Source organism: Leptodactylus fuscus, chromosome 5 (assembly GCF_031893055.1).
Source record: "Leptodactylus fuscus isolate aLepFus1 chromosome 5, aLepFus1.hap2, whole genome shotgun sequence".
NCBI classification, from domain to species: Eukaryota; Metazoa; Chordata; class Amphibia; order Anura; family Leptodactylidae; genus Leptodactylus; species Leptodactylus fuscus.
Window position 1 is genome coordinate 188,412,981 of NC_134269.1, and position 21,076 is coordinate 188,434,056.

Genomic DNA, 21,076 nt, shown 5'->3' on the forward strand with positions numbered 1-21,076 from the left:
TCATTGGTCGTGTGATAGAACTAACATTAGTGAATATGACTCTGAGGGTGCCATATCTACATCTTTCTGTCACAATAAGATGCAGCGGTGCTCGAAGTTGCAATGTAACACCATTCACTTACATTAGTGAAGGATTCACATGTTGACATGGTGATTTTTGGTGGTCGTGGCCAAACTTGCTGTGTAGCCCCAGTTCTGAGATCAGATACACATCAGATAATGGTCCGCCACACCACACATGAACAAGCTCGCCATCAACATGAACAGCTATTCTGCCTGTACGCAGAGGGGGAGGGGAGAATTCATTCAACTAAAGTGTCTTTATGTATGGAGTATTGCTGTAATACCATGATTATTATCCTTCGATTTTTTATTTTTTTTTGCCCCCTTCCCCATAACGCAAACAAAAATTTGCAGCATTTCCCCCAGAGAATGTGAACAGTGTTACAAAAAGTGCATTCCTATGTATACCATAAAACCATATACCATAAAAACGGATACTGATGACACATCTACAGGATAAATACCTGTGGGGGGGGGGGAGACGGCACTTAGGAGGTCCTCTTTAACCCTTCACCACCAGGACAGTTTTCAAATTATGGCATAACCCAAATTATAAGATCAAAAAATACCAATACATTGTATGTAGACATCTGCTACAATAATTTAATGCACTCATTGCTTTACGTGCGTCAACCATTTTTTTTTTTTTATACTGTATATGCCTTAAACAAGGTCAAGAATATGGTATGTGGTGATGGGCGAGGTTTGATAAAGGAAAAGGTCTTGGCCATCTCCTTCAATGTCACCTACTGAATGAAAAGGTAACATGACTGTGTGACCACCATTGCAATTACCTCCGTTCTCAGCAGACCCCCCCCCCCCCTTCAGTGATCAACTTATCAACTATCCTCTTACTAATCCCTATAAATGTAAAGATGTAAGGATTATATACATTATAAAGAACCCGTTACCACCTCTACACCACCGTTGCCGAGCAATAATTGCCATCAGTTTCAGCACAATTGCACACTCCGCTGTCAAGTGGGCGGTCCTAGTCTTTCAGCTCAAGCTTAGGACTTCCCACCTGGTAGTACAAAGTAGGACTGTGCTGAAATAACAGAAATCATTGGGGGATGGTGGGGAAGAGAAAAAAAAATTCCAACTGCACTGGAATCAGAGTGGAGCCTATTGAAGGATGCAATGAGTTGATGGAAGGGATGAAAAATTCCCTTTTAAAAAGAGAAGAGGTCAGAGAGATTTAGGGCACTTAGATCACCCTCGTACTTATTGACTGGGGGTTTAGGGTCCTAAAAAGACCTATTGCAATACCATCCGTGACTATGTTAAACATATAAAAATCCTTCATACTGACCCAGCTCCTGCACTCCTGGCAGTTCTTTAGTGAATCTGGAGGAGTACATGGCAACTACAGTGCGCATGCGCCAGGTGTGAAGTCAGGTTGAACCGCGCAGGCGCTGAGACAACCAGAGATGGAGTTTGGTGAGACTCATCCGGTTGTGGATGACATTGCTGCTGTTTTATTTGGGACACTGAACCTCCAGTCCATAAGGACCTATGGGTGGTTAGTATGCAATATCAACCTGACAAGTCCCCTTTAAGCTCCCCTAGTGGTAGCTGCAGGAAATCTCAAGGAAGTTTAGGTCAGCGATTCAATGCTAATGCCCATTCACCACTCCATCCAATTCATACATCACTGCTGGATACTATGAGAAAACCCAAAAGGGTAACTAAAGGCTTCAAAAAATCAATTACCAGAGACATAAATTTGGTCTTTTAAGGTTTTTATTTTTATACATTTTTTTTTGTATTAAAAAGGAAAAAGTAGAATTACCACAAATTACCATGACTAAAGCACAGCTATAAGCAAATCATAACGCAATAAGAATGGATACTCTGAATAATATTAATGTTATAATACAAGCGCTCATTCAAGTATTTTACATTTTTTTTTATTTTTTTTTTTTTTTTGTGTTTTTGTCTTAAATTTGTCTGTTCTTTAATGATTTCTTGGAGTATAACGGGCAAGATTATGTACTTGTAGCATTCCATGTTGTGGGAAAGCAGCTTTGCATGAAATATAGACAAATCTTTTGAATGTCTATGGGATTTTGATGTTGGCATATGATTGTATGGGAGGCAACTTGAGATTAGAACAATGCCAGAACAACCTGATTAGAAGTTTCCGGAAGCCAAGTCTTTGATGTCTTGAGAATCTAGAACAGTTGTGAAGCCTAGAACACAGTAGTGTGCGCGCTCCCTAAAAAGTCGGGGAGTGAAGCCCATACGGGGGCCAAAATGCCACAAGAATACCAACTTTGCACCTAAGGAAGCAGCTCAAAAAGTGGGCAATGGTATGAAGAGATTCCCTGTGCTGGCCCTAGGTCGCTCGGTACCGGTAACGTATGACCAGTATTGCATAAGGTGCAAAAAATTTGGATTTTTATTTTTAACTCTCGACTATCAAATAAAATTGAAACCAAAAACCGAACAAGTTATAAAAACGTAGGCCAGGTAAAGGTGTAACCATGTAGTCATGACCGATATCTATATATAATATATCTATACATAATAGAAGATATAGGTTTTCTTAGCACAAACATACCCTACCCCCGCAAAAAAAAAAAAATTATATTATTATTTCGGGCTCCGATTTACCCTTTCCGCTGCATAAATATAAAAAGGAGGATGGGGTATCGAGAGGTTGTCTTAAAGCACCATCAAGATGTCTTCAAGGGGATTCTGAGGGTTACATAGACACTCATTCCGGCCCCTCACCCATACTCCACAAAAGAAAAGACCACTCTACTAGAAAAAGTAGGGATATGCTGGTACCCAGACACCAGCAATGGTGAACTTTTTTTTTGCTTTTCAGCTGCAGGGAATACAAAGGGAACCATTTTCTTATTTTAAGTCACCAGCAATAAAATATTTCCTTAAGGATCCAGCCCTAAAATTTTATGCAACAAAACTCTTATTGCATAATTGATGGTGTGCAGCGAGAACCCGTACTAGTGGGGTTGGAGGGGGGTAGAAAGTAATAACTGGAAATGACGACCTCAGCATCAGCTGAACCGGAAAAGATATAGGGAAGCCATTCTGCGGGCCGAATTTATACCGATTTGCAATGAATACAAAAACACCAAGACTGTTAAATGGTACGGCCCACAAAATGGCTGACCCGCTAGGGACACTTAGTTTGCCTTGAAATCTGAGACTCTTGAAAACTAAAACTGATCAATGCACCATTTGTCATGCGGTGTGTGAAAGACACAGGAGGATACAGTAATACGGGGGTCACAAGGTTCAGTTAGGGGTGAGCAATCACGTAGACTCCCCCCTTAAGGTCACCCTAACTGCACACCTTGACCCGACCCCATGGTATGAAATGTCAGTTCACATTGTATGGAATGGCAGTTTATGCCTAGCCTAGTTTACCTAAAATATACAAAGGATTCTGCACCTTAGTTTGCTCTGCCACTTTCGAGAAGCAGCCATTTTTTGTTGTTTAACCAGACATACCAGCTTTCAAAAGCCAAAATGATGACAATGTGGCAGTGATATGGTTAATGAATCAAAAATAAAGGGTGTTTTTGTTATATTCAGCCTGTAGAGAACCTAGGACCATCGTGGACAAGGAGGACCAGAACTTTTCCCAACATTTGGTAGTATAATATGCCTAAAAGACACAGCAGATGCACAACAACCAACCCTCATAGTGTGTATACGTCAATAATTGTATGTATACATGCGTATATAAGACCTATACATATGCACCTATACATACGTGTACACACGCCAATACCCAATGACCATAATTCAATACTTGCCGGGAGAAGAGGGGGGGAAAACAAGGAGGAAGGAGGAGGGGGCAACAGTCATTCTCTGCAATGAGTGACACACAGTTCTGTAAATACCCAGTAACAGCCCTCTGGGTTGAAAGATCTAGAATAGGTGGCAGTGATGAGGGGGGTGAAATTGTTGCCACGCGTCGTCACCACTCTGCAGTCCTTGCTTCCGATTGGCTGCTGCCGATCCTTAGGAGAAAACGGGGCAGCTGTCTGCAAGTTTCAAGGTTACAATAAGGCAACTTTTTGTACTGTTTAATCATCGCTTAGAATTAATTTGAAAGGGAAAGTGAAGGCAGTTTTTTGTGTTTTTTTTTAAGTTTTTTTTTAAAGTTTTTTTCCCCATTTTTTTTTCCTTATGCAGCCATTTGCTATTAAAGTTTTATGTAGTTTTTTTCTCTTTCACAGTCTGAAGTAACAATAAAACAAATAAAAATATATATATCTTTAAAAAGGAAAAATAAAAATAAAAATAAGCAGGGCTGTCGTGAAAGCAATGAGCCGTGTGAAGCTGTTTTTACGATTTTGCTGTAGGATCAGATGAAGCCAAGAACAACTGTGTCACCTGGTGGTCCAACTGTTGGGTCCTCCATGTTGTAAGGAGGAGTCCGCCTCAGAGCCACGTGACGATGGCAGGTGGACCCCAATGGGCTTTAAAGCAAAATGTTTGGGTTTCCCCCCCCCCCCCACCAGAGACATACATGATGACATCTTGTCCACTGAGAGCCTGTAACAGCAAAATTCTGGTAGTCCACTCAGCAATCGGAGCCGAGATGAGGCTTGCACTCGTCGTGCCACCCAGGCAGCCCCCTGCTCAGAGGGAGGGTAGCATTTCAATAATTTAAAAAGAAAAGAAAAAAAAGAAAAGAAAAATTCTCTCCCTCCCAACACGAGCCCCTTCCTCCAGGTTCCTGCTAATAGGAAAAAAAAAAAAAAAAAACCTAAAATTTTATATCCCTAAACAAACTAAAATTTTCTTCTTTCTTTTGGGATAAGCATCCGCCACCCTTGCAGGAAAGCCACGGGAACAGTCTCCAATTGTCTCCAGAACATGGAGTCTCTGAATATTGAATAATCTTCTCCAATAGGAAGTTATGGGAAGTAGTCCCACTCTGCGACCCATACAATCCTCCCCACAGCCAGGAATTTTCCCACATGTTCACCCCCATAAACCATCACTCTTTTCCAAGCTTCCTAATTTCCTCCTCCTAATGTTTGGGAATCCAGGGTGGCAGATAAGTGTTGGCTTTGGCCTTTGGCGTCCTCCTTTGATGTGTTATTTGATGAGTGGTGACCTGATCCTTTACTGGAAGACTGAGAGGGATACCTTCTCCTACCTTCACCCGCCGACAGGGAGTGACGCCTCCTGGAGCCTGCGTCCTCACCCATTGGTGGCTGGAAAGAGAGGGGTTAACAAAATAAAAAACCCAGTTAAACAGATGCTGATAGGATTTTGATTATAGATACATGAATGCATGAAACGGCACCACTCTTATCTATGGGGGGTGTACAGGGGGGAAAGCAAACCCCTTCCCCTTGTCCTCATCACACGAGAGGCTTTCCAGGACTTAATACTGATGACCTACCCTTAGGAAAGGCCAGCAATATCAGATTGTAGGGGGTCAGACTGCCAAATATTAGACAACTAAAAGGTCTGACTAACTCTGCATTACCATCTTAAATGTACAGCATTACGCCTGGCAAACAATAGTTACTGGCCACGCCTAGTATTGCCGCCCCGCAGCCAAAAAGCGCTGCAGAAAAGATAGTGGTGGAAACGCAGAGAGTCTTTCTCTGCAGCGCTTTCACAGAAAGTCCACACAGTTTTCCTCTGCAGACTTTGTCCCTATTATACCTATATAGAAACCGCCAGCATGTAACAACCAATTTCAATTTCAAAAACTTCAGCCAAAATATTGTGAAAAACCAGTTTGAGTTTTAAAAAAAAATAAAAAAAAATAAAATATATAATATAAAAAATAAAAAAAAATTCTATGTGAACATACTCAAGTATCAAACAATACTTAAAGTCGTCACACCTGCCCAGCACTACTTACATCTACTCGGAAATCCTCTAGCCGGCGGAATTTGCTCAGATATTCCTGCAACTTTGGATCAATATCCAGGTTTTTGGCTTTGGAATATTTCAAAAAGGCCCAAAATTTCTCAAGTCCGTAGAGTTGACCTTTGGAAACAGAAAAACTGAATTACCCTGGCGCAAAGACTGACAAGAGTATTTCCTTTTGCAAATGTCACGTTACACACCTGTCTCATAGTCCCTCCTGGTCTCTTCCTGGAAGTCCCGGAATATGTCCACTCGGAACTTCTTCTCTAGGCCATAGCTGTAATATCGGAAAAGGCACTCCAAGCCATACCTGAAGACAAAGCCAGATGTTAATAATGTCTGATAACACTCAGGCCTTGCCACAAATTACAGAAAAGACACCAAGAAGTCGCCACTAACCTGTAGCCTTCTTTCCCATCTTCAACTGCGAGCTGACGAAATTCGTCGTACATTTTCTTATTAAAATGATCTCGAAGGAAGAAAGACCAGAAACGGAAGAGAGTATTCATTTCCTGGGACTGGCCAATGCCTAGCCGTTTCCTCTCTGGGAGAAAAGAAAGAATATGAGAGATACATCCAACACCGTGATGGGCTACCAGCCTTCATAGCCATATGGACTGCGCTGCTTACCATTAAGGCAACGTCGGCGGTACTTGTGGTAAACGTGTTGAGTGAATCCATTCTCTTTCAGCAGCTCATGAGAAGGATGCTGAAATTTTGGCAGAGACTGAGGTGTACACCCATAGTTACTCAGAGCAGGAGCACCCTCAGAGGGACTGGCGTTGGAGCTGCAAGGGAAATATATGGTAGCCACGAGCGAGATGTGAATTAGAACCAGTCGTATGGCTTACATCTACATACAAAAACTGCTCCTATAAGCTCCCAACTTACCTCACAGAGGCAGTTCGTGGTCGATGTTCCCTTGAATCCATCACCCACCCAACGTGGCATTCCATGGGTGGGTTAGAGCTGTGACGCGTTTTCCTTTTCCTTGGCGTCTAAAAATGGAAACCATTTAAAAGGTTAACAATGAGCACTCCTGCGTTGGTAATAGTAGGGATCTGATCCTTAGAGGGAGTTTTACACCTAAGAAACTGCATACTGCTAGAATGGGTCATCACTGGACAACTTAGACCCCAAGGGATCACAATGACCATGAAAAATGGACTAAGGGGTCTTCAACATTTCCAGTGCATGGTGCCACTATCCTGGGGGTCCTATAAGTTCAGGTTGCATCTTTCTCTAGGGTTTATGAGCATCTAATTGATGCAGAGACCACCATCTTATCTCATACCGACCTATCCTAATAGACCATCAATATTAAGACTTGGATAAGATGGTTTTCTCACCCTTAGTGGTATTAAGTAGTCAAAAATGTACGCCTGGCCATGAAACTGACAACTTCTCTTATAGGGTAGATGATACAATAAGCAACCCACGTGAAACAGGAAAACGTTGTCAAGTTACCAAACATATAAAATCACAGAGACAAGTCCTCACCTTGGCATCAATCGTCCGGCCCTCCTTCACAACAGGGTAAAACCGAGGAGTAAGTGTGGGATCTTTCAACCGGGGCGTCCGTGGTGTGCGTGGCGTCCGTGCATTGCGGTAGTTGGGAGATTCAGGGACCGTAGTCGGTAGGGAACGGGCAATTGAGGTGGGTTCAGGGGCACCAAACAGCTTGTTAGCCAAGGCATCTGTGGGGACTGAAAAATTAATAAAAGGCAGAGATTAAGAGAATATTCATTCCGGAATGGGGATTAAAAGGAGCTTTCAAAACTCAAATAATTGTTGACCTATTCTTAGACTAGGACATCAGTTAAAGATCAGTAAGGGTGCAATACCCAGGCCGATCAGCTGTTTGAAGAGGCTGCGGTGTTTGGGTGAGTACTTACAAAGCACAGTGGATCTGCATGGTGTTGCAGCTTAGTCCAATCACTTGAATGGGACTGAGCTGCGATCAGGTCATGTGACCTGTGAAGCAGAAGCGCTGCTCAACGTGCTACCGCTTTGAAGGTAAAGCAATTAAAAATTTCCAGAAGAAGTTCCTGTTAAATTTCACAAAATTGCCTCAAACCCAAACTGTTCAGATATACCATTTAACAAAAGACAAACAAATCTCTCTTCTCCCCCTGCTGGCTATTTACAGTATTACAAGACAGAACACACTGCCTATCAAAATGAAGATCAGTGGATAACACTCCTTAGAGAGTGTACACCTTTACAGGCGTATGGAGACTTACAAGCCTTTTTCGCTCCACTGGGGGATTATGGGAAAAATATGCATATCTGTTTTCCAAGAAAATTAAATGAACATCCCATGATCTGATTTTGCCGCCCTCCAGTGGGGAAAACAGAGAACTACATTGGATGTGTCTCTATTCTTTACTTAATGGGGGCTAATATCCATAAGTAGGGGACAGAAATTAACTGCATTATCTATTTGTAAATGCTCTAAATTCTAAAAATGGAGGTGATGTAAGAAATAGTAAAATTTTACCTTGCTGAAATCTTGGAGGTCCAGGTGGAACTTCCTGGTTCGGATCGACAGGCGGTTCAGGGGTTAAAGTGTCAAACTGTTCCCGACTGATCATATTCACCTTTTTGAAGTTCTCCACCTCTTGCTGCAATGAGAGAAGATATAGATCGGTATAAGGGGTATAGAATTATACTACACCAAGGAGACCGTAAGATGGAGTATCTACCAAGACCAGGTTTTAGGTAAGCCATCAGTGCCCTCCTTAGATGTCCATAATTACCATTCATTTCAGTGAAGAGGAACCATGCACAAGTACCCATAGTAACATCTTAAAAAGAAGATCTCACTCCTCAACAAGAAAATACATTGCAGCACTCTTCATTCAACTTAAGAGACCTATATTAAACACATGGTGGGGAACGCTGTTTCGGATCACATGTGGTTGTGACATGGCCATGCAGGAGGGGGAATCGGACATGGGTGGTCATAGCTTTAAACCCTGTAAAACTGCAGCTACTATCTTGGAAGTTTTCATGAAATATCATTTATCATTTTATGCTTCCATATAGGTCACCAGGTCTTCTATACTGATGCCCTACCCTTTGAGTAGGGTGTCAATATGTTACCAGTAGGGAATTAATAGAGACCTCCGTAGATCAGCTGGTGGAAGGCGCCACAACATTCAGATGATTGATGTGGCCTCTCTACCAAGAACAGCGCTGCACATATTGTAGTGGCTGTGCTTGATATTGCAGCTTAACCCCCTTTCACGTGATTGGGACATCGATGTTGCTGTATCATGTGACCAATGAACGTGACATCAGCATAAAAAAAAAACAAAAAAAACTTTGCAAGTCTTCAGTAGGCGATACCTTTTTTTCACCTCCTGAAGTCTTGCAAAGTTTTTTTGTTTTTTATATTTTATAACCACTGGCTAACACGGTACCAAAACAAATATTTTCCTTTTATCATCAGCATAGGGAAGAGGCTAAAGTGTTGGACTCCCCACTGATCAGATATTGACGTCCTATCCTAAGGCTCACGTGCGAATAGGAGCCACGGAGACTGACGAAAAGCGGCAGAGAAAACAAGCCCTGCAAAAAGAACCTTTTTTCCCTTCCCTTTCAATGGGAATGGGGTCTGCGTATAACCGCTGTAGTAGCAGTCCAGAGCCTGGTGCTAGCGTGAGGATAGGCAACAATATATGGGAACATAAAACAAATGTAAACCAAAACATAAGTAAAATAAAGTCAATTTATCTATCTATATTTACAGCAATCCATGTATCTATAACCATGTATAATCTATAAGAAGAAGTCTTAAAAATCTCACCATACTGTCTGGACACACAAGGCAGCTGAAGACCAAAAACTACCACAAATCACTAAAAGGAGGATACTCAGAGAAACACGGCAAAATTATAACTTATCTGAAAAAGAGGTGGGGACCAGTTCCATAGAATCTCCATACAGAGGACAATGTGGCATGTGCCTCTCCGCCACTTCACTGACCATGCCCAGCACTCCAACCCAGAACTAGAATGTGCCCATTGACAAGTCACACGGCTATACTACCCAAACTGCAAGGCCAGGCCTGGAAAGTGCTGTCAGAGCATGTGACGGACCAGAACAAATCCATCACAAGATACACGTCTCTGCTATACCAGGGTGATAACGTATATACCATAACTAGTCTAGTGGCTCTTTACTTAAAATAGTTTTCAAGGAAGTTGTAATTGACTTACCTGGTCCGTGAGATCACTGCCAGAACGTCGCTCTGCCCCCCTCCCCAATCTCAGTTGCTGTGGGGACTGGCTGACTATGATAAAGCCAGTCCCCATAGCACAAGCTATTCATTTACCTGTGAGATCAGGGGACAAAGTGACGTGATGGTGGGGAAATAAGCTTTGGATTACATGACCAGTGGTCAAGGAATAGCGGAGTAAATCAGCAATCCCTAGGTCAGGTAAGTCAATTACAACTCCCTGGACAACCCCTTAAAATATTGATGACCTAAACCATACACTAGAAATGACCTGGCATCCATCCTTCTCTCCCTGGTGATATAGTAATGAAGCTTGCTCTACATGCACTGACTGCCTGGTCAGCCAATCATAGACTTGTGTTATATACAGCAGCCAATCAAAGCTGCAGGGGGAGGGACAATAGCAAGCTGAACCAATATAGAGATAGGAGGCGTGTTTAAGACAACCTCAGACCTCCTGTACACATTGTGGCCAAGATGTCGTCACAGATCACAGCTCTGACTTAGCTACAAAGCCGAAAGGAACAAGGTCTGAGCAAAACAGACAGTAGTCAGGGCCTATAGCATAAAATATATATATATATATATATATATATATAGTTAGACTCATGAAAAAGAAAACACCTTATTAAGAGTGATTTGTAACCAGTGAGAATAGATGTGGCTAATTTCAAGAAATTTGGGGGATACCCTTGACATATCTGGTACAAATTTGTGAATAAAATAGCGCCCCCACTCACTCACCTTAATTTGTGAATACTCTGGCTCAAACTGCTCTGTCCACAAGTCCTGCTCATAGTAGTACAGACCATCGTTGATTACTTTGGCCCATTCTGAACTCATCTTCGCCCGAGACGTATGGTTGCCGGTCCGGTCTCCTCCAGGATGCTTACGTAGCGATGGTGGGGTTTGCGTGACAATAAGGATTTTGTTTACATCCCGGTCATCAATCTCGTAATCTGAGTCCTCATCCGACCAGTCAGTGAAGGTATTCTTCCTGCCGTCCATTTGCTCCATCTCCTCATCGAACATGAAGTCCAGCTCTTCCGGCTCATCTTGCTCTTTGGGAGCCTTTGGGGGGGTCACTGGGGTGGGCGAGGTCTGCGTTTCAGGCTGCTTTGTTTCCTCTGGCTTCTAGGTTAATTCAAAAGAGGCATTACTACTAGCACCAGCCAAGTATCCTCGGAGCTGGAAAGAACCAAGGGGGTCACGGAAAGAACACACAGTCATTCATCCAGACTTTCAAGCAGGATTTACTACATTCATCTCAACCACAAAAACACTAATATAATAAGATTTAAAAAAAAAAAAAAAGGATAAAAACAGAAAAGAAAAAAAAAAGATTAAAACACATGAAACTACAATTACAAGGGATTAGATAGTGACTAAGACACAGGAAATTGAGCAGGGAGCACCATTATAAAGCTATGGAAAATAAAGAGTTACTAACATAACCGCAGTATGTAGAATTATTATAATACTACATTTAACAAGCACTGCTGTTGACCCCATTTTACCTGTATGTGCCGTATACATTAGCCCCAATTACAGGAGGAATATGGCCGCCTAGTACACAATGCAGTGCTGAGCTGGGTCCTTTAGGACTCCCTAGCTCTTGCAGTTCAATGACACCTGGCAGACCACATGGCCATCATGTGCATATCCCATAGCTGTATACAGAGCGCTCATTGTGTACAGTCGTTGGGAAAGCAGGGATGGTCACAGATCAATCTAAAGCCTGAGACTGCACTGAGATTTGCCCCCTTCTGATTTCTGTCATATAATACTGCCATGTAGACATTGTGTTTTTTCTGCTACGTGTGGATGGGATTAGCCAGAAAGCCATAAACATTGCGGGTACTGGGTAAAATTGCCGCATTTATGCTACGTGGGAGCCCAGCCTAAGGCTGTATTCACACAGAGTAACGCCAGGCGTTTTTTGTGTGTTTTTTGCACTTAGCGCCGCGTTAACGCCGGGCAACGCCACCGCATAATAGCGCCGCGTTAACGTTTTTTTGATGACGTATACAGGATAGGTCATTAATGTGCATCTCCTGTAAAACAACTTTAGGCTGGGGTCCCACGTAGAGTAAACGCCGCAATTTTACCTAGTACCTGCAATGTGTATGGCATTCTGGCTAATCTCATCCACATGTAACAGAAAAAAACCTGCAGTAGAAACGCTGCGTTTCAAAACTTTTTGGAAATCGTAGCATGTCAATTATACTTGCAGTAACGCTGACATTTTCGGTATAGGTATAACTGAAGCAGAAAATCTACAGCGGAAACCTGTGAACTTTCTGTGAAAAGAATTGGGGGGAAACCGCAATGCATTTCCGCCACAGTTTTTCCTGCATCACTTTTTGGCTGCAGGTCGTTAAGAGGAGACATGGCTTTAAGGATATGGCCAAGCTTCACCTCAGCACACACCTATTTGACGTCCGTGAGCAATGTTGCTTACATATGTCCTGGCTACAGTTCTCATCTATACCTCCTCTATAGAGCAGTCTACGCCTGCAGAGCTGCTTTATGAAAATTATGTATGCAAATAAGAAAACAATGGAACATCCACCTGCAGGTCAGAAGATGTACCGCCTAAGCCGGTTATCTCCAACATGTCACAGAACTACAACTCCCATCAGCATGAGCCTGTCCGGACTGGGATTTGTAATTTTGCAAACGTTAGAAAGTTATGGGGCACAGGGCTCAAGGATACACTATCAAAAGGTATCAAGATGAACATAAGTCAGTCAATGTACTCATCTACAATGGATGAGAAAGCAATGGGTGCAAACTATGCAAAAATAAAATCAATAGTGCACTTTGTGCCTGTTCAGACAAAAAGGTTTTCCTGGAAATTCTGACCTTTGCCCTGGCTGGTGAAGGCCGAGGCCTCTTCTTCACCTCTATCCAGCTCTCAGAGTCCAGGTCTGGTAAACTAGCAGAAAGTCCTTTTGGCATAGTCTTTAGGTTGCTGACTTCCTCGGTTTTGGTGGCCATAATGGGGCTAGCGGTGCGGGGAGAGCCAGGGGCAGATTCTAGAAAGAGAAATTGGGACAGAGCGTTAACATGTAGCAGTACTATACCATTACTTGGGAATGGTTAAGTTGGAGGACACTACATTTAGAGAATATTTACTGCGAATAGCTAGTAGTATTCGATCGAGTACGAATATTTCAAATACCGTAGTATTCGATCGAATACCTACTGGATCGAATGCTACTCGCTCATCTCTAATCATAATGTATAGTCAGATCCAACACAACAGACCCCATTATAATGGGGTCAACTGAGAAGAAAATCGTGCTGCAAATAAATGTACCTAGATGTTCTAGTCAACCGCTACACTGAAGCTTCCGAGACCAATATGGACAGAGACTTACTCTAGGTTCACACTAGCATTGCCCCTCCATTGCACAGGTCTGGTGGGGGACCTGAACAATGAAGAGGTGGACTGCTAAAATATAGGTAACATACAGTGTCCGACAAACCCCACTGACTATAATGGTGTCCTACGAACCCCATTGACTATAATGTAATCCATTGTTTTAAAACTGAAACCGGTGGATTGAAAAAGTCCTCCATGCATGACCTTTGCCTCCACTGATTTTTCCGACGGACAACAGAGACTCCAATGCACATGTGAACCTAGCATAAGAAATTTTAAGGGTGTTTCCCAGCAGTTACATATTGATGACCTATACTTTGGAGGTCCCAGGTTTCGAACCACTACGGATCAGAAATTGCGGACCTATGCCGAGATCAATTGCTGAAAGTGGCACCTTCATCGGTCATGTGGCCTATTTACAGCTCAGACCCATTCAAGTGAATGGGGCTGAGCAACATCACCAAGCATAGCCTCTGTACAATGAACGGCACTGAATGGAGAGGGGGCAGCACTAACATGATCTGTGAAAAACTGTTGAAGAGAACTCTGTCAGCAGCTGACTTGTGGGGGTCCCAAGTGAAAGACCCCCACTGACCAGATTTTGTGAACCTGCCTAAGGAAAAGTCATCAATATGTAACTCATGGAAGGCCACTGCAATATCTAACCCTGTAAGACGCCGCACTTTAACATACACAGAGTATTGAATATGGCCCCCCCCGTTGTCTATCAGAGGGACTGGTCTGGTTTACCACAGTAACCAATCACAGTGTTACTTTTCTACAAAGGTAGAAGCTCTGACTGGTTGCTATTGGCAACAGGTCCAGTTTAGCTAAGCTAGGCCTAGCATACACCGTGGCACTCACCTGTTTCTTTCTGGTATCCTTGCCTTGGTACAAATTCAGGGCAGTTGATAAGCTGGGTGAAGTCTGTCTGAGATACATCATTGAGAGACGGACCAGGCAGCGGCCAAGCAGCTGGGTTCTCTACTCGCCTGATCTTATCATCGATTAGCTCTACGATTTTACTATCTTTAAGGGACTAAAAATAAAATAAAATTTTACATTAAAAATAGTTCTACAGAAGTAAACCAAGTACACCCAATAAAAGTCAGGGTCGGAAAGTGACAAAGGGTCATCAGCCTCACCGTCAGTATAAGTTCGATATCCTTGGTGAGGGCCTGCACCCTATGAAAGCTTGCTATTAACCCAATGGGCAAGAAGCCCTCAGAATCCATTTTCCTGCGCAGGAAGAAGTCTCGTTGGAGATTGTCCACGCTGAAGTAATATTCACTGAAAACCAACAAACACAAGGGTTAACCCCTTTCCCACCAGTGACATATTTCGATTTTAAGGTTTACAAGACAATTTATTCTTCATAATGGCACCATTTATTATTCTGTACAATGGATTCGGAAGCTGGGGGGGAAATAAGTTCACAATGAAGTAGAATTGGAGAGTATTTGTGCGACTTTCTTACAGACGTCATTTACAGCATTCACACTGCAGCTAAAGTGACATGTCATCTGTATTCTATTTTTGGTACAATCCGGGGGATACCTAATTCATATGATTTATTTACATATATCATAGACCAGCCTCGCTAGTAATTTTACTATTGCAGGACTGGAAGCCTTCAGTAGGCAACAAGACGGATGGCGCAATCTCGACGAGCGGAAGCCGTCCTGCAGTGTTAAAGGTATGGGACTGGTCCCGGGGATTTATCTTACATTGGGGGCCTGCAATGACCGCTAGCAGAGTAAATTCTGATCAATGGCATATTCAGCTCCGGATAGCTATGGCAGCCACTCGGCAGCAGTGCAGTCACCATCTTTAAAGACCCAGAATCCTGAGTGACATGAACTGGACTATGCAGTTTGATATGGGATACCTATGCAGGGATCTCTATCTTTTGTGCTGCACACACAGGGAGTGATAGAATTGCACTGGATTATGCTGAGGTCTTCTAGAACTAGTGGGGTCATTGATTTAGTCCAGCACCACACCCATGTCTTGTGCAGAAAGGTCAAAAGTCATTGCGATTTCCATTACCAATCATCATTACTACTAGTGATACACCAGAACATAATATATAAATCACTCACATCTGTCTCTTTATGTAATCCTTAAGCAGCTCCTGATCAACAGTGTACAGCTCTGAACTGCTCGTGTTGTCGTAGTAATAAGTGATATTACTGGAATATTTCGGGCCCCGGGGGCCATCAGTACCATCAAATTTCCTGTATCCATACTGATAGTCAAAATGAGCTGTGGAGAACAATAAAAAAAAAAAAACAAGGTGAAACATAAAGCTCTCCATATTGGACAGTAATACTATAAGAGCAATATAAATTGTACACGACACAGACCTCAAACTCAACCCAAGAATCAGTATTAAATAATTCTGAAGTGTAATTTTTCATAATACAGAATTGTGCCGCTGTTACTCCTCCTGGAAATTTAGGAATAAACTGACATTTGAGCCTCATCATTCCCCCCTTTCCAAAAAGATGAGTCCTTACACCGTGTAAATCTGTGCCGACATGTCCAACTTTCTTTATTGGCCAGGAGGAAGTTTATCCATACATTTCGAGAAGTAGTAACAATATTTGGAGTGCAAATACAACGCAAGTCCGCACAATGCAATAAACTATTGGATTATGGGTAGTCATGCCCAGTGTTGCAGATGGGTCACCATCTAATACAGATACATGCCTTCATGAAGACATATGTGGTGCGTCCCTTGCCAGAATAAAACAATGGGGAAGATTTATGAAGATACACACCTCCTCAGAAATGAGGCGCACCCTCCACTGAGCTGTGTGCCTAGTGAAATCTATGCAAGCTCATAGCTGGGGTGCATTTCCATCATCATTTATGGCCGTTTTCTGATGTAGCTGATAATAAATCTGGCAACGGTGCTGGTGCCACCACCAGCATGTTCTCATTTTGGGGAAAGTGGCATGGGCAGTGCAAAACCACCAGTTGCTTCAATATAGTCAAGTCATGAATCTGAGGCATATGGCTTTTTTTTTTTTTTTTTTACATATGAAATCTGGCATAAAATATCAAATCTGCTCCACTGAGTCCCATAGAGTTTATAATGCAAACTGTGGTAATGGTTCCCTTATACAGTATAGCAGGAGAAAGAGTGCAACAATTGGTGCAAGAGACCACATGTACTCACAGCGAGAGCCCCCACGGCCACGTCCTCTCCCCCTTCCCCGTCCACGGCCCCTTCCTCTGAAGCCACCTCGGACAGCGCCTTCACTTTTCACACTGGAAGTGTCGTCGTAGTCTGGCCACTCCCTCTCCTGCTTGTTATCAGGATACCAAGCTATTGGGAAAAATACAACACATGAACATAGAAGGAAAACACAGCTAACAAAATCTGATATGGTTTCAGGAACTGGGATCACAAGCATAGACCGCAATAAAGCAAATGAATACCATTTTCCTCCCTCAAAAAATGGCATTTAATACATAGATACAGCTATCTGGATGAGAAAATCGAAACGCGGACCTCCGGCTGGAAAAGGAGCCACAAACATTTGTGTACATCCTTGTAGAGTTAAGCGTGGACAGCCTGTTCATATACACTAACATACATACATACATATATATATATATATATATATATATATATATATATATATATATATATACACACACACCGTATTTTCCGGACTATAAGGCGCACATAAAAACCTACGATTTCCTCAGAAATCGTAAGTGCGGCTTATAGTCCGGTGCGCCTTATATAAGGATGGAAGCGGCGGCAAAGTCTGCGTGCCGCTTCCATACATACATAAAAGGCACCGTAAGGGTGCATTCACACTACGGAACGCCGGCGCGTATCACAGCCGTACACGCCGGCGTTACAGCAGGGCTGCCGGACACTCCCTATTCATTTCTATGGGAGCCGGCATGCGAGCGCTCCCCACAGAAATGAATGGAAAAAAGCAGTCCATTCATTTCTATGGGGAGCGCTCGAATGCCGGCTCCCATAGAAATGAATGGGAAGTGTCCGGCAGCCCTGCTGTCACGCCCGTGAAACAGAACCCTGAAACAGAACGTGAAACTTACCGAGCGGTGCAGGGCGGGCATTCAGACCTCCTCTTCCTCCGATGTCCTGACCACTTCCTCCGGCGCTCGCGAACTGATAATGGCATGGGCGCATGCGCAATATCATAATGCTTCTACTACGGCTACTGCGCATGCGCCCAGGCCATTATCAGTTAGCGAGCGCTGGAGGAGGAGGACGGAACATCGGAGGAAGAGGAGGCCTGAATGCCCGCCCACCCTGCACCGCTCGGTAAGTTTCACATTCTGTTTCAGGGTTTTATTTTAAAACGGGGGGGTAGTTTAATATAGCTTTTACGGTTGGGCTCTATCAGCATGATTTTGCTGATAGAGCCCCTCCTCGCCTGCCGAGCGCTTCCAATAGAAGCGGCTGGCACGCGGGGGGTTAAGCGGCCGCTGGCAAAGTCTGCCAGCCGACGCTTTCAATAACATATAATGCGCACCGGACTGCGCCTTATAGTCCGGTGCGCCTTATATATGAACCGAGACGGACTATAAGGCGCTCATGGGCAATGCGCCTTATAGTCCAGTGCGCCTTATAGTCCGTAAAATACGGTGTATATATATATATATATATATATATATATATATATATATATATATATATATATAGTCAAAAGGGACATCTGGAATGGTTTAAAGGGGTTTTATGGCCCACAGGTGGCACTTTATACAGATAACCTATCTAGATGTATGGGAAACTAACACCTGGGCCACGCCCCGATCAGCTGCCCTCAAGCCCTATAAGCTCGCTTGTTTTCAGTAATAGAGGTGTATTTGCAGTACCCCGGCACCACTGTTGGATGAAGCTGCAGTTCTGCACCCATTAAATAGGAGCAGAGCTGCTTCTTGTCCATCACAGTAGTCTGCGGCTCCAGATCAGCTGATCCAAGAGAGATGCTATACAGATACTCATGGTCATTACGGTGTTAAAATAAACCAGTAGCTGAAATATAATTTATGGATGTATAAAATAATTTACTGCTACTGCCAAAGAAAGTCACCTCCTATAACCGCAGGGGAAAAAGCTGTCACTGTTTGTTCGGCATTAATTGCCTGAGCAAACATTGAGTGTAACTGGAGGCCGATCCTGTGAATTCAGAATCCAGAAGACTGGAATCTACTTGTCAATAATTCCAGGTATATATATGATACATTAGGAGATGGGTGGCGCCGTCTGTACCTTTAGGGTCACTCCGGTTGAGGGCGTGGCGCTGCTGCTCATTCTGTCGATTGTTTCGTGATGCCGTCTTCTCTCTTGGCCCCTCTGGCTTCATTTCGATCTGGAGGGGAACCCACTTGTGTTTATTTCCTGTCAAAAAAAAACTGAAGTTTAGTATATAAACATATCTATACTAATTAACTTAAAGTTTAACTGGCAATACTTATTAGAATCTCTCTGATAAAGAGGTGGTCTCACAAATCTATGCCCAGTCAGCCATTTCCAACCAAATATTGACCCTGCAGGAACACCGCAGCTCAGTCATGGAGATAGCTGGAACACAGTGGCAGCAGAAGACATGTTTGTGTCTCACTTGGGTCACAAATGAGAACACAAGAGCCCATGATCTGTGGAGGAAGCAATCCCCCACCTACTAAAGATTTCTTTGAAGTGACAGCCCTCACTCTCTCTGTATGCTCCCTGGTACTAGACCACCAGGGATCACGTGATCACTAGGTCCAATAGAGGTAGTGGCTCTGCTGCTTCCTCTATTCACTACATGGCACACATTCAGTGAATCTCAGAAGGGTCTCGGTCTCTCTCCGCTGCAGATCTGAACTGTTCCTGCTAGCCTGTACCTAGACACCAAGAGATGGGACCTGCATCGACGGCCGCCAAAATCCAGAGGGGGAAAGTTATCACGTTAAAAGGGTTTTCCGGGCAGATATTTTTTTTATTTTTACCATAGGAGGTTGGGTTTATTTAGGGGATCTGGTCTGGTCTTAGAGGTTGTAGGGTCTTGCCTTCATTCAGGGAGTCTGGTATGTGCATTAGTTTAGGGGATGTGATCTGGGGTCTCCATTTGCGTAGGTGGTATTGATTTAGGGGATGTGTGTGTGTCAGACAAAGATGCGTTTGCCCGACTGTGCATGAAAGAATGGTTTCAAAATATGGAACACGTCACGAATTTGCATATCACCCTTGCTAATCTTCTCTGTATTGTTCCAGTTTTAGTATATGTGCTCCAGAAGCGAGCCCTTAGCTAACCTATTGTGCGCACTACTAACAGAGAGGAAGAAGGGAGGAGCCATTCCTGGACACATGAAGGCTTGGTAAGTATTGATGGGGATAGGAGGGAGAGTAATGTGAACGTCACAGATTATCAGGAAGTATCCCTGAGACGGTCACATGAGCACTCCGGGGATATGATAGATTTCTTTATTTTTAATTGAAGTAAATTAGAAGTTAGGTGGGGGGAGGGGGGTTTAGTTTAGGGGTTAATTCTTAGTTTATCCTGGACAACCCCTTTAACGATTATGGAACTGCATAACTAGCAATTCTCCACAATCACACCATTTTCCAAATCGCTTTCCTCTAGTCCAGATTCAGGCTGTTGTGTTCAGTTCACCAAATACAGACTGTATGCCTGTTGCATACCCAAGACCAAGTATTATAGTCACTTATAATGTGTAATCAGGTTTCCATTATAGACAGTGCCACAGGGACTTCCAACATCATGGATTACTCTGAAGGTTGGAGTCCAGGCCCCTGATCAGTGTCCAGTCTGGGAAATGCCGCCAATACGCAGTCGCCTTTTTCCAAAAAATGAACCCAGTTCTCTGAAACTGGCTTTAGCAGTATGAACAATCCAGCTAACGGAATAAAGCAGCTACAGAGAAAATGAATTCCCCACAGCTGCTCCTCAGGCACCATCAGCAGCGTTTGTATTCGGTCAATATACACCGGCTGTCACGAGCACAGAGCGCCAAAGGCTGCACTGCGCTCTACGGTAGTAGCAACTACTGTATACTGCGTAGTCAGCAGTTCCCTATTGTAAGTGTTCAGGTTATAAAAGGTTAATTTGACTTAAAAAAAAGTGCCTATGAATACATGACAAGCCGCCGGCGCTTCCCATATTACCGGTGGTAACCAGGCACACGGTGTAGAGTTATTAGGTCTAATGAGATCCCATTCAGCTCTGTAAGTGGCAAAAGTCATCCTATGACAAAGCAGTGATGTAAAACTAACAAAGAAAATCGCTGAATATAACATGAAATCACCTACTATGCAAAAAAAAAAAACAAAAACCTGGCCCTGTAGGGTCAGACTGGCTAATAATAATAATAATGGTAATAACTTAAAGGGGTTGTGCCTTTAAGACAGAGGATGCATTCGATTGCTATGGGCCAGACCACAAGGTCGTTCCCCCCCCCCCCCCCCAGCAATCAAGAGAACGGAGGGGGTCCGAAAGCTCTCCTAAATCTTCCTT

The 21,076-nt window shown here is 43.3% G+C and overlaps 1 protein-coding gene and 1 pseudogene across 6 annotated transcripts in view; both read right to left on the reverse strand.

Moving 5' to 3' along the window:
* Nucleotides 1-4,552: 4,552 nt before the first annotated feature.
* The window catches only part of LARP1 (La ribonucleoprotein 1, translational regulator), a 42,426-nt gene continuing 25,902 nt past the window's right edge, over nucleotides 4,553-21,076 (reverse strand). For 4 of the 6 annotated variants that reach the window (XM_075274843.1, XM_075274848.1, XM_075274846.1 and 1 more), the window contains exons 5-19: nucleotides 18,829-18,957; nucleotides 16,750-16,899; nucleotides 15,668-15,830; nucleotides 14,711-14,855; nucleotides 14,430-14,604; nucleotides 13,043-13,215; nucleotides 10,922-11,311; nucleotides 8,435-8,558; nucleotides 7,435-7,640; nucleotides 6,826-6,932; nucleotides 6,565-6,722; nucleotides 6,334-6,478; nucleotides 6,135-6,244; nucleotides 5,927-6,054; nucleotides 4,553-5,264 (exon numbers count right to left, since the gene is read on the reverse strand). In XM_075274843.1, the coding sequence (XP_075130944.1) occupies nucleotides 5,064-5,264; nucleotides 5,927-6,054; nucleotides 6,135-6,244; nucleotides 6,334-6,478; nucleotides 6,565-6,722; nucleotides 6,826-6,932; nucleotides 7,435-7,640; nucleotides 8,435-8,558; nucleotides 10,922-11,311; nucleotides 13,043-13,215; nucleotides 14,430-14,604; nucleotides 14,711-14,855; nucleotides 15,668-15,830; nucleotides 16,750-16,899; nucleotides 18,829-18,957 (2,504 nt within the window). In that variant the 3' untranslated portion in view covers nucleotides 4,553-5,063. The remainder of the gene's footprint in view (nucleotides 5,265-5,926; nucleotides 6,055-6,134; nucleotides 6,245-6,333; nucleotides 6,479-6,564; nucleotides 6,723-6,825; nucleotides 6,933-7,434; nucleotides 7,641-8,434; nucleotides 8,559-10,921; nucleotides 11,312-13,042; nucleotides 13,216-14,429; nucleotides 14,605-14,710; nucleotides 14,856-15,667; nucleotides 15,831-16,749; nucleotides 16,900-18,828; nucleotides 18,958-21,076) is intronic. The other 2 variants (XM_075274844.1, XM_075274845.1) reach the window with 2 other exon arrangements.
* On the reverse strand, nucleotides 19,752-19,845 carry LOC142205382 (U6 spliceosomal RNA; annotated as a pseudogene).